The sequence below is a fragment of the Antennarius striatus genome, chromosome 11 (genome assembly GCF_040054535.1).
Source record: "Antennarius striatus isolate MH-2024 chromosome 11, ASM4005453v1, whole genome shotgun sequence".
Taxonomy (NCBI): domain Eukaryota; kingdom Metazoa; phylum Chordata; class Actinopteri; order Lophiiformes; family Antennariidae; genus Antennarius; species Antennarius striatus.
In genome coordinates this window covers 4,014,732-4,028,640 of record NC_090786.1, presented here as the reverse complement: position 1 = coordinate 4,028,640, position 13,909 = coordinate 4,014,732, and the positions used below count along the sequence as shown (strand labels likewise).

At 42.5% G+C, this 13,909-nt stretch overlaps 1 protein-coding gene across 6 annotated transcripts in view; it reads right to left on the bottom strand.

Moving 5' to 3' along the window:
* The window catches only part of ltbp1 (latent transforming growth factor beta binding protein 1), a 45,594-nt gene that overhangs the window by 4,513 nt on the left and 27,172 nt on the right, over positions 1–13,909 (bottom strand). For 3 of the 6 annotated variants that reach the window (XM_068326866.1, XM_068326861.1, XM_068326862.1), the window contains exons 10-20: positions 10,692–10,814; positions 8,348–8,515; positions 5,241–5,414; positions 4,848–4,870; positions 3,919–4,021; positions 2,550–2,636; positions 2,286–2,411; positions 1,924–2,049; positions 1,338–1,460; positions 326–448; positions 120–248 (exon numbers count right to left, since the gene is read on the bottom strand). In XM_068326866.1, the coding sequence (XP_068182967.1) occupies positions 120–248; positions 326–448; positions 1,338–1,460; positions 1,924–2,049; positions 2,286–2,411; positions 2,550–2,636; positions 3,919–4,021; positions 4,848–4,870; positions 5,241–5,414; positions 8,348–8,515; positions 10,692–10,814 (1,305 nt within the window). The remainder of the gene's footprint in view (positions 1–119; positions 249–325; positions 449–1,337; positions 1,461–1,923; positions 2,050–2,285; positions 2,412–2,549; positions 2,637–3,918; positions 4,022–4,847; positions 4,871–5,240; positions 5,415–8,347; positions 8,516–10,691; positions 10,815–13,909) is intronic. The other 3 variants (XM_068326863.1, XM_068326864.1, XM_068326865.1) reach the window with 2 other exon arrangements.

The following is a 13,909-nucleotide window of genomic DNA, read 5'->3' as shown; positions in this document are numbered from 1 at the left end:
TCGTTCGTGTCTTTAGTTCTGTTCCTGCTATTGTCTTTTTTTGGAATAATGCATGAATTAAATCGTATTTCCTCAGTTGTCGCCCACAATTCTGTACTTTGTGTGTGTTTCCAGCCCACCATCACAGGAGTGTGTGTCCAAGTTGGCGGTAAATCCACTCTCACACACACACAGGTAGGATCCTTCAGTGTTGAGACACTCTCCATGGGGTGAACACAGGTCTGGTTCGTCCACACACTCGTCAACGTCTGACAGCGCAGAGAGAGAATCCCGGATCAGAAGCGCGTCTGGCGCTGAAGTGATGTGAAGCGGTTCTGGTACTCACCTCTGCAGCCGGTGCCGTTCACCTGTCGGTATCCATGGGGACAGGTGCAGGTGTAGGAACCCACGTTGTTCACACACTCACCCAGCGCACACGGCCTGGCCGCTTCCAGACACTCGTCCACGTCTGGAATAAACAGACGTCAGAGCTCGACCACATGTAGATGCTCTGCATCATCTTGGCTGTATGAGTTCTAGTTTTAGTTCTAGTTCTACTTTTAGTTCTAGTTTTAGTTCTAGTTCTACTTTAGTTCTAGTTCTACTTTTAGTTCTACTTCTAGTAAATAGGCAGACAAAACGCTGAGAGTGAACACATCCACCGCGGCCATTGTCACTGACATGACTGATGAGACGGGTTCAATATGTGAATTCCTTTTAGCATCACTGCTCACAAACAACAGTGATGGTGATGTCATCAAGGTGGTGATGTCAACACAATGATGTCACTACACTCTGGCCTGCTCAATAAACTCATTATCATCATGTGTTTATCATCAGCAGCTCATGAAACATCGTTTCCCAGAATGCTGTATCTATTATTATCATTAGTAGTAGTATTATTGTTACTATTATTCTAATTCTTCCTTATTATTAGTATTATACAATTATCATAATTTGTACTATTATAGTCATAATTATTATTATTATATTATTATTATTATTGTCATTAGTCTAATTCTTCTTCCTCATTATTATTTTTATAACAGTCATAACTGTTGTTGTTACTCTTCTTCCTCTTTGGATTATTATGATTCCATCAGTATTATTTCCGTTATTCATCTACACCTTTGCTTTTCTCACATTTCGTGCATCCTGAATTTTTTTTCTTGTTCAATTTGTCTTAGAAAGACACATAATATTGTAGAAACAAACAAAGAAGCTGGCGTCTTTTGGTGCCTCAGTTTAACCGTGGTGATCAGGCCCATCACACATCTGAATGTCAGCTAACCTGCGCTAACACACTGTTGTTATTGTTGTGTTTGTAGCGGTGCCACTGACAGAACAATGTTTGGTACCGTCACACTGGTCTCCAGCTGGGGACGACCTGAACCCGGATCCACACTGGCAGACGAAGGAGCCTCTGGTGTTCTGACAGTGGCCTCTGGTGCACAGATCCGGCTCCTGACATTCGTCTATATCTGAAGTGGAACGGCAGAGAGTCACAGACGACGATTCCTCTCATGCTTTATCGACGAAACACAACATCAATAATGAACCGAGTCATCGGCGTCTCGATTAACCGCCCCCCCCTCCAACAGTAATAGAGGAAGGGTGTGTGTGTGTGTTTGTTTATCGCTGTATGACTGTGGATTTCTACACTCTAATTAAATGACTGAGGGTTAACATGTAAAGTAAACACAGGAGGAGGAACAGAAAAGCTGTTTTCTAATTGGTCAATATTAGACTGATTTACAATCCCAGCATGAACAGCGTTAATAATTAACTTTGTTTGTGAGGTGATGTTTACATGCATAATTTTAATCAGAGCCTCGAGCTGCAGGGTTCCTAATAGCATAGTTTAATAGCTGAATGCTAACAGCATAAAGGAGCTGACGCACCTGAAGCTTTTCCTTCTGGTGTGAATATTTATGGAAAACTCACCGACACAACTGGTTCCCAGTCCGTCGACGAGGAATCCCCGCGGACACACACACAGGAAGCTGCCCTCCGTGTTCCTACAGCGGCCACCTGAACACAACGTCTGGCTCTCCACACACTCATCTAGATCTGGACACACACAAACAAAAAAAACCAACCCCAAAACATCTGATTGGAGAATTCCTCATGTGAATTTATGAATACACCCTAAATGACAATCAACATCCCACATCAGTTAGAAGCACAAATACATCCCAAAAATGTATTAACATAAATAAACAGCCATGCTAGAGCATCTGGGTCCACTCTAAACTCAACACATGTCCAAACTCTTTTCACCAGACTAAAGGAAATGGACTCCTCACCTACACAGGTGGTTTGGGCGTCGTCCAGCCGGTATCCCTCATCGCAGTGGCAGGTGTACCCCTCGGCCGTGTTGTAACAGACCCCCCGGCCACAGATGTAAGGGCTGATCTGGCACTCGTTCACCTCTGGGATGGAAGACGGTGTAACCATCAGCAGGTGATTCTGAGCGGATCACAAACCTGTACCTACAACCAGCCAATCCTGCAAACCTGGGCTGCTTGCCCCCCCTCCCAATGATGAAACGATGAATATGTCGGTCTTACCAGCTGACTGGATGGGACCGATGTCCTGGCCTGCATTAGATAGGGGGATCTCTACTGGTGCAGGTGGAGAGTTCCTCTCAACAACCTCTACCAAATCAAAAAAAACCAAACAGGGTAATGAACATTAACTCCATCCATTTATTTAACATAATGTTTTACCAATGTCAGCGCTCTGATGATCAACGACTGAATGTTCTAAGAAGGCAGTTTAGGTAGAATAGACAAACAGGATACATTAGCAGTTACAACAAACGGCATCCTCCTCCATTATGCCGCAATTATACCAGCTGCTGCCGCAGCGATCAAAAGAGCTATGCAGCTTGTTTATTCCCTAACAACATTAAAAAGGAGACATTTCTTTGCAACTTATGAATACACACTTTATTTTCTTCAGCCTGTGCATGTTCAATTTTTGAAAAGCTTCCATAGTTTCATGTGGTTATTTTATTTCACAGCCTGCTTCTACACATAACAATCTTCAACAGAGAGACAGACAATGATTTTGCAACATCGGAACAATCGTGACGTCTGGATCGGCTCTGACATCGTCTGAATCTGTGTCCTCGCTTTAAGGATGACTCAGGATCTATCAAGAGGATGGCTGCATTACTCCAAACCTGGGCTGTTTCACTGTGTGAACCTGGACTGTTTCACTTTGAGTGAACCTGGATGATACGTAAATATGCAGAAGAAAAAAAGTTGACGTTACATCTGGTCATTATATTATGGGATTTGAATACTTAAGGTAATCTTCTGTTTCTTGTGGGAGAAATGTGGGAGATGCAGGTACTGTAATTACCTCTAATAATAATGTGTTTTACATTCCTCAAAAACTGATTAAGTAAGCAGCAACATATAAAAAAAGTTCTAGTAAAAATGAATAAATATGAGCAGTTCAGGCACACATAATAAAATAAAAGTGTCTGGTACATTCAGAAGCCCACAAGAAGGCATAGTTAAGTCAAATTCTTAAATTGAAAAACCAAACAGACGATGAGTTCAGGGCCCTCACTGCTGATTATTTCCCCTGCGTCCTGTTAATCTTGACTGAAGATTTTTAATGCCATGGATTAAAATTCCAGTCCCGTATCACAGTGTGACAGAAAATGTGAGAAGAATTAATCCAGCTCACTGATTCTCCCAAAATTTATATAAAACTACAGACAATAATGATAAATCTACTTCCTTTTAGAGCAGTGTGAACACATCCTGGGACAGTGGTGCTTAGCTTGAGCAAACATCATTTGGTTTCCACACATTTTCCCTACAGTTATAAGTAAGTTCTGCTTTCTAATTTTGATATGTTCTGTCTAAAATATCTTTCTTAGCCCACCATACTACAAAGTTTAAAGGTCAGTGAAGCAGACACCTGGGTAAGCTTCCTCGATCTTGACAGCGGTTACACCCGGAGATAGCTGGGGCAGGATAGGCTCATCTAACGGCCTACTACTAACCGCAGGAACTAGCAGCTCCTTCAATGACAAGACAGAAAACAAGTCAACACAGCGCCGTATGCATTTCCTTCAAGTCTACGATTCATCATTGCAGCCTTGCACTCTGCTTTTGTCAAGCAACACAGATGTTGCACTGGCAGGTTGGTTAGCATTCAGCTCGCATGGCAACTGACTGCAAGTTTAACAACAGAGCAAATAGGAGCAGTTCAGCAAAGCCAGAAAGCAGAAAAAAAAAGGCCAAACGCTTCTGTCTGTTTTCTGTTTCCGGGACTTAACCTCTTCAACTCCCCCGTGGACGTGCACATCCATTAGTTGCCCTATCCACCTTTTCTTGTCTCGCTTCATCGCTTCCGGTCAGTAAACCTAAACTTGTGGTATTGCCAGAAAAAAGGACACATGGGAAAAACACCCATTAGAAAGAAAGTGCCACTGGACCGATCACTTCCAACAAACTCAGATGGTGAAACTTATTTTAGAACTTTAACAGGGTGCTAGCACAAAATAATATAGGTTAGCATTCTATTTGGTGTCAATATATCTCCCCAAATGTGAGACCAGAATCACTGATTTTCTTTTCTGTTTCTTTTCTTTCTGGCAAGACCTCAATCAAACATACAGTTTGTTGTATTGTATGTCATTTATTTTGTAACACAACAGGGAGGAGTGGACGAGGTTAAGACGTAGACACTGAAGATTTTTAAACATTGCTCAGAGGAGGACCAGCTCATGTCATGCATCGACACGGATGACTTAATGCAAAGGTGATTCTGCTCAGCGGCTGACAGGAGCGTCTCTCTGCATGCAATCTGCTGCAACGTTTTGGCCTTGAAAGGGCCCGACCTACCTGATCCGGTGCAGCGGTCGCTACTGACCACAGGAAACACAAACAGGACATTTTAAATATAAATTGGAAGAAAAAAAAGTGTTTCTTTGTTCCCCCCTGGTCTAAATCAGTATAAAAACTCAACAGCGCCATAAACTGAACAGAGGTTAGATCAACGCCTCTAAAAGCAGTGTGAAAACACCAAAAGGTGGTTTATATCTCGCCCTTAAATACAAACTCATTGCTCCAGATGGGTCCAGCTTTATTTGCCCCCTTGGGGCAATAAAGTTTTTTGAATTGAAATGAGTCAGTGGACCATCTAACGTCATGTGTCTATTGTATCTAAAGGAAACTTAACCTCACTTCATCTCCAACTCAACCACCTGCCGGTGAGGTGACTTGGTTTGGACTCACTTGGTATGTTCTCCACAGGGTCCTCAATAGGCTCCGCTTGACTCTCTGGTGTTGGGAGGGGCTGGACGGGTAGCAGGTCCGTGGGCTCCTGGTAAACTATCACTGGCTTATTGGCTGGTGGATTTGGTAGAACGGTGTAGCCCATTCCACCAGGACAGATCTCTTTAAACTTAGCTATGAAAAAAAGTTAGAAAGAAAAACACAAGAGCTTATCATACTAGTGAAAATGTGAAAGCAAAGCTGTGCTGATTTTAAGGATGGCTCTCTTAACAAGAGTCATCTTGGGAATAAAAGACTTCATGGTTGTCTCTCTAAAAAAATTACTTGTCAAAAAAGGTCCGTCAAACATCACCAATCCTTCGAGAAATATCACGAAAACTCTCTTACTTATTGATGCACATCCAGTTTTAAAATAGACGAAACCTTCGTCATTTTCAGTCAAATTGGCGCACGTTTAAATCCTTTGATTTGAATGTTTCATTCATTCAAGTCACGCAGCTGAAAAATGACTCAATCGTTCACTTTGGCGTAAACCCAAACCAGTTCAATCCCACTCCGGATCACTCCAACAAATAGAAACTCAAGAACTTCCCTTGGGGTTTTGCTGTGGATGCCCACAAACCCAGACCTCGCGGAGAAAGTGCACACATTCACAGGATTTACTCCAGATGTATGGTTGTCACAAACCCTTGTACAAAAAAACCCCCCAAAACCCCACACTAGGCTTTCCACAGATGACATGTACCCCACCAGGGGACGCCAGAAGGCCTCCACACCCTGTCCCATCATCTCCTAGCATTCCTCTCATCTAAAGGGGTGTTCCAGAGCAGAACCACCTGGTTCTATATACAACTGCTTCAGTCAAAGTCCAACTCTCCATCCTGCGACACCATGAGCTGAACTGGTTAGACTGTGACTGACTACTTCTACCTACTGGGACCGGTGCTTGAACTCTGGACCAGGCTGGGGCTCATCCCAGCCGACATTGGGCAGGAGGTGGGGTACACCCAGGACAGGACCATTCTCATCAATTTAGAGTCACTGCTTCATATCTGATGCAAGTTTTCTGATTGTAGGAGAAAGAGACGGACCGCTCGCATGCAAGACGGCTTAATTTTTATCACTGCACTGCTATTAATGTTTTACGATATCTGTTTTTGTGTCCTGTCTAATGAGTATTGGTGCTGAGGAGAACAATACCTCACTCATGCAGTGTGCTTTACGGTAGTGACAAATACAGAAAGTGAAACTCGAACCCGGTGAAGACGGCTAAGCAGCGCTTGTTTGACCTCAGACCGCTGAGGAAATTCAAGATCTCCACTTTCCAGCAGAAATCGTTCTCCGCCACCACAGAGAAGTCAGCGCTGTCTGGACGTTCTCCATCTACACTAGGCGGTGCAGGTCCAGAGAAAGGCTAATGACATTTACCAACCGTCTGGCAAGACGCTTTGCTTCATCGGAGCCAAAACTGAGAGGCTGAGAAGGAGCTTCTTTCCTCAGGAACATAAACGCTTCAAACATAAAACACTAACAGACAACACAGATCCAGCACTTTTTTTTTTTGCAGCTCAGCAACATTTACACCAAAAAGTGCTGTTGTCCTCATGAAGTAGCTCACTGAGCTTGTTAAAACAGGAACTGTTTCCCACTTGAACGTTGTATGTCCGGTTTTGGCTGGCCGTTGGGGTAAAGTAGAAAGAACAATCCAATCCAGATGCAGCATAAAGTTGTTGGTCTAATTGTTGGTTTGTGCAGGTGACAGAAAGGTGAATTGCAACGACACTACCCCCAACTATTTCCTGTGGTATTATTCTGTTTCTTCCTCCTTATCAGTACCCGCAAGCTCTCGAAAAACTACCCAAAATAGGCACGAAAAGAATCCAAGAAGGTACTCGACGCTGAATGATCTTTAACAAAGATAAATGGACTGATCTACCAGTTATGACGTGAACGGCTTCATCTATTTGTTCACCAGGTTACGCTTATAGATTCGTCCCTGGTTTGTCTCAGAGGTCATTGGTCAACAAATGCGTCATCTCTACGGGTAACGTTAAACTTATGGTGATTCACGCTGTCTATTATGCAAACAGAAATGTCCATATCGGACTGCCAATCCATACTTGCTCACATAACTTCCACACTTCCTTCATGTTGACATGGATACATACACAAGAGGGCAGTAAAGAGTCAAAAGTGGCTTCTCTATTTCTACTTCATTTTATCTTCTTCATGTCTCTAGACCAGTGGTTCTTGACCTTGTTGGAGGTACCGAACCCTGCCGGTTTCATATGCTCACTCACCGAACCCTTCTTTAGTAAAAAAATAAATATTTGTTTTCAAATTTAAGACATCAGTATATGTTTTACTGGTGTATTTAATGAATGAATTGTGCATTAATGTCAACATAGTTACTATGAATTAAAATAATAAGAAAGCAATCAGATGACGTACCATAATCCATCCATCCATTTTCTGCCGCTGTATCCGCCGTAGCGGGTCACGGGGAGCTGGAGCCTATCCCAGCTGGCATAGGGCGTAAGGCGGGGGACACTCCGGGTACAACGCCAGTGCACCGCGGAGCCACACACAAAGACAGACAACCACACACACACACACTCACTCCTAAGGGCAATTTGGGACCGGCCAATCAACCTGAAGAGCAAGTTTTTGGAGGTGAGGAGAAGCCGGAGAACACGAATAGAACCCACGCAGACACGGGGAGAACATGCAAAGTCTGCACAGAGCGGAACTTGAATCCGGAACCGCCGTGTCGTGAGGCGTCAGCGCTAACCACTGCGCCACCGTGCCGCCCGACGTACCATCATGTCATGCATAAATCGACTACTGAGTGCGCAAAATCCCGTGTAGCGTGATCACCGATGCAGCCAATGATGGCTAAGGGGGGCGTGTCATCACGAATTGACACAACGTGTCACACGTACACAGTGATTCGTGTATGTTCGGCAAAAACACCCGACACGATGTACCAACAATTTTGGTTGGTACTGTTCTCATCCTGCACCACAGAAAATAATGTCTAGGGCACAAAAAACCGTTGGTTCTTAATGAGACAGGATAAACATCTGTTGTAGATGGGGGGGCCTTACCTGTTCCTGGAGGGGGACATTTGTCACAACGGGGGCCCCAGGCTTTGCCCACACTGCAGCAGCAGAGCTGTTTGCTTAGCTGGGCAGACACTGGGTGCAAACACTGTCTCCCTGAGCTGACCAAACGGAAGCAAGCCCCCTTCTCCTCTTGGATGGCAGGTGTGTTGGCTGAAGAGGAGCGCAGGAGGAAGGCAAAGAGAAGGGGGGGGTGTGGAGGCGTAGGAAGTGGTGCAGGAGACACATACATGGAGGAAAGAAAGGACAGAGAATGGAAATAAAGAGGTCCCCTTCACCAAAGCAAAAATAAAATACACTGAAAAAAAATCCATAATTAACAGCGAGTAGTGGACAACTACATCTTGTGGTGGCACAAACAACTACATTTAAACAATTAAAGCAAAAAAGTAACACACATTCTAACAAGAAAGAGTTGAAAAACATGAAAAAAAATCCGTTTTCATGCCCATACTTCATGCACTATTGAAGTCAGGGGTTGGCTCAGATGAAAGCATGCAGGATAGTTCAGCTCAGTTTGTGTTCTTATGGTCTAATAGTATAAAACAACATCCACACAAAAGGCCAACTGGACAACGTTCTAAGAGAAACACAGTCAAAAGAATAGCTTTCAGAAACCACAAACCTCCACCAAGGCCGAGAATTCCCTTCTCCCCCCCTAAACCAGCCTGAAAGCTGCCTCTGTATGAGTACAATGGTATCAATCTCAGCAGTAAGAGGAATCACTGCACACCCGGAAATGGTAAAACATTTTAATTTCAGCAGGTTTTACATTTCTGTCTTAGCTTTAAGTGGTTTTGTCAGGAGTTGTTTTTTTTTTTTTAAACTTTGGAACCATCCAGGTAAAATGTTGCCCCTGTTTTAAGTTCTAATGCATATGCTGCTCTTTCTCTCCACTTACAGTTGGTAAATGTCGGACAACTGCCTTCAAATGCTTGCTTTTCCCGTGTTCACAAGAAGAGTTTGAAGAAAGATCTCCACTTTTGGATTTCATGATGTGCTACCAATATTCCTATATCCTTCCTTGAGATTCTATTTTTTGCACAGGCTGGTTTAAATGTTCAGAAACATTCTGCTTTAGTTTGTTTAGTACAATCCACACAGGATACTCTCAATGGTAGCCTATTTATCTAAACAAGTCAGCTGAGTTGGTTTAGGCAACTGGCTAGAACGTCTGAACATCTCCTTTTGTAGGATTTCCTGGGAAGTACAAGTGAAAAGTGACCTTGGGGTAGACCCACAACTCGCTGGTGGGATATCACATCTCTCTGTACCTCAGAATACTTTGGATTGTCCCAGAAGGAGCTAGAAAATCTGGATTACCTTGAGTAGCCTGCTGTCATCACAGCGCCACACTGAACAAGTGGAAGAGATGGATTGATGGAGGGAAAGTCAGCAAACAGGTCTCAAATTAGTAAAATTAGACTTGTTTTGTGTCATCAGCTGGAAACTTCTGCAACATCTTGTCACTGTACGTATATGCAAAGACACGATGCAAAACGGATATAATACGAGGAAACCACTGGAGTTTTTAATCACGGAGGAACAATTCGAGTGGGATCTGTCCATTTGCACAACTGTTGGAACCCTAACACTAACAAAAATGAATTATTCATGTGCTGAGCCCTTCGGATTAAGCTGCGATGGTGATGAATGGACACTTGGTTTTCATTAACCTAGATTAATGAGACATGAGACACAATGGCCACCTCCCAACCCCTTTAGCCTATACCGTAGAAACACACAGACAGACGCATGTACTCTCATAAGAAGCTGCAGCACTGCAAAAACCAGGGGGAGCGCACAGCATGTCAAGACAAAGGGAAGCTAAAGATCAACACGTTTAAGGCTAATCGTTTGGCAGGTGAGCGTGAGCAGTTGATCTACCGTCTGTTCATATGTTAGTCTCGTCCTCCCTCCTCTCCGTGCTGCCTCTTTGGCAGGAGAGTCGAGATATATTGTGTTTGGCTACATGTGGTGCCCGAGGGATCCGATTATAAAATACACCATTCATTTATCCATGCATAGCATTCATATGCACGTCATAAAATACACACTGCATTCCTCTCAGCCCTACATATAGTAATGTCGAACAGGTGGAAAGAACAACTCACTATAAGTTTCTCATGTCTTCTGTCACAAATTGACGGAAAGTAGGAGATGGTTTGCATATGAAACAATTTGCACATGAGAAACCAGCATGCAAATGCGGGTGCATTCACTTTTGATTTATCAGACTCGATGCTCCGTTGATGTTCGGGTGATCATAAATGCGAAAGCGATGGGGAGAAAGAAACTGTGGTAGATGATGTAAGACTGGACGACTTACATATGCATGTGGTGAGCGTGGGGTCAGGAACGTAGCCAGGTTTACACATGCATCTGTAGCTGCCGATGGTGTTCAGACAGTTTCCGTTGGGACACACACCATGTAGTAGGCACTCATCTACGTCTGTTAATCAAACAAAGAGAAAGACAAAAACGTCAATCCTGCCTTTTTTTTTTTTTAACATAATGTTTTAAAACTGTAAGATGGGACATAAATTTTTAGATACTTTCATTGTGCAACGTCCACTACTACCCAACTGTTATTGCACTGTTATGTCTGAGAAAGTGATGAGCTGGGAGACTACAGTTGTTGAGTCAATGAGGCAGGTACATATTAATCAGCATTTAGGTAATTACAGCCTAATGACCAGATTGGATTGGGTATCACTGGATAACCAATGACTCAGTAGGGACTCAGATAAGAACCGTTATTGATCAACTCCTACAGTAACACCATGGTCATTACATGTAATGGAAACCAGTGTTGCAAGGAAAGGCCTCTTATTTAACATTCCAAGGCCCCTAATCTAGACTAACATCGAACATTTATCAACATTATTTGAAGAATAAGGTAAAAAGCTCAGGAAGCATGTTGAGTTGGACAAAAAGAGGAAAACAATCCAAGCAGTTTGTGATATCAACAAAGTAAGTGTGAATCAGATGAATCCACGTGTAACAGTTGAATATATGCTGTACTTGGCAAAGAAAGGAAAAAAAAGAAAACAAATAGTTGAAATTTCAACTATTTAAATTTTATACAACTTTGTGATTCAGCAATTCAGTGTTCTTTCAGCAATGTTGAAATAAACAAATCAACTAGGCAAAAATTATTATGTATATACTTTTAACATGTACGCTATACATGCTAAAAGTATTAAATCAGTGTGTATTCATAGCACATATTTTTCATATTTTCATATTTCATATTTTTAAGCACTATTCACTCAAAAGAATTAAGTAATTCCTTGAAAAATCAGATACAGATGTCTGTTAGCTACACATGTTCTAACAAAAATGTGTTTGCTTCTGAGCTCACCATCCACAGGCTAACATCAATGCATCCAAAGTATCTAACCTATCTAAAGCTGCAGGTGACTTTGAAGAGGTTTTATTAGTTTATGCTTGCTGGATGTTAATGTGGCAAAACAATAAAATCAAGATTGTTCCAAATCTCCAAGTCTCACATCAGTCACAAAATTTGAGGCCCCAAAGGACCCCTTCAATATGATTCATCCTTTAAGGGCCATGTCTGAAATTTAATGAACATCCAATGAGTAGACGTTAAGATATATCTGTCTGGGGCTCAATTCTTTGATTTACTGATGCTAACGGTCCTGGAGCCACGTTGCTAGTATGTCAAATGTTGCAGAATATGAGTAGAGACTCGGCCAAGAAGGTCATGAATCATTGTCCTATCTCTGCTCACTTTTTCTTTTGAAAGTCCACTGTGAAATTTGTCAAGTTTTGACGAACGAGATGCTTTTGATGAGGACACATTTGGCTTTCATCGCAGACTGTGACTCATTCCTACATCCCACCATGAAAGGAAGCGCAAGCCTTTGAGCCAGGACGGTTTAATAGACGGTTCACCTCAGTCATAAAAGACAGAGGACAGGCAAACCGATGGAAGCTGCAGGAGACTCCACTGTTCTCTGAGGTAAAACTCCAGATTTCGTTCCCTGTTGGAAACATTTGTCTGACAGCAGTGATAATTTAAATAAAGCACACTTTTAAATTGGCATTAACGTCTATATGTTGCCTTTTTCGGGTGGATAAACCGACCCCATTCACAGCATTACAGGTCAGAGAGATCCGTTCTGTCCCATATATTTTCTTTTTGTATGACAGTGCATTCATAACATATTGTATTACACAGAGAAATATCATTGAAACTGAAATTAATGGGATATTTTACCATGTAAAGAGGCTGTGAGTTGGTGTCATCTTTTTCCTTGTCTATTTGTCAATTTTATTTTACTTTATTTTGAGTAAATCAAACAAAAAATTAGAAATTTACGCATAAATAACATTGAAACTGAGCACAGTCAACTTATATTGATAGTTTTCAAATAAGAAAGTAGGTATGTATAACAATTAATTTAAGAAATACAACAAATAAGTAGTATCATCAAAAGAATGGCTTCCATTCACAGCCGGGTGAGACAGAAATGTCATATTTCATCACTCTTTCGACGTCATTTTCCACCGTTTGATGTTTGACTGGTGCTCCTTAATTATATCATCTGGTTGCACTTAATCTGCTACGAGTGGAAAATTAAATTAGCCTCGAGTGCCACCGACTGTTTATCTCCTGAGGCGCTTAACCTTTCATTGAGCACATGAACATGATGGATCATTTAGCGGCAAAGCCAAACACCACAGCGCCGCTGTGGGCACGTTTTGGTTGGAGGCCAAGTGAAACAGGACGGCCCAAACCCCGTCGGAGGAGGCAGCAGAGAATCTAGCAGTCAAAACCGCTAATATCACAAATGTAAAAAACATCTAACGCTCTGGGACAGGTTCATCCTGGTGATTGGCTGTCACTGAGTTTAAATATAGATGTGAAGTAGCAAAAAAGAACACATTTTTGACAGGAGTTTCCAACTGTTCTCAGCAAACTGAAACGGTTTTGGTTGCAGTAATCAGTCCAGTGTCTCTCTGGACTGTCGCTATAGAATCCCTCATCAGATAATGGATCCAGAAAGATGTGACATGTCAGATTCGTTTTTCATCTGAGCGTGACGTTTTAGGTGTGATTTTCAATGCTACATTTACAGGATGAGGCATGATTGTTGCTCTTTGTTGCTCTGTTTCGAACCTCCTCCCTTAAGGAAAGTGGACTTGTGGGTAACCTGTGTGTGACGTAATCTAGCAGGCCTTTTGCGGGGAGGTGTGTAAGCACCATTACGTTGCTGCAGCCACAAAGAGGCGTGTGCTGTCGGAGGTGGTTTAGCCACTTTAATTAGCCTTAAAGTGAGGTTGCACCATAACCGATACTGACAGACAAGAACTATAAAGTCTCTGGTTGTGCGTCATTCCTGCAGGTCCTCTTGAGATCTTTGCAGGATCAGTTGACACAGGCAGGGAGTAGGTAGTTACTGGGAGCTAAGCTAAAGTAGCTCAAACTAGACTAAAACCTAAAAACTGGTAAAACCTCTTCATGACGCAACCACATAACTAATGCATATCTAAAATAGTTTGACTTATCATGTGGGTATC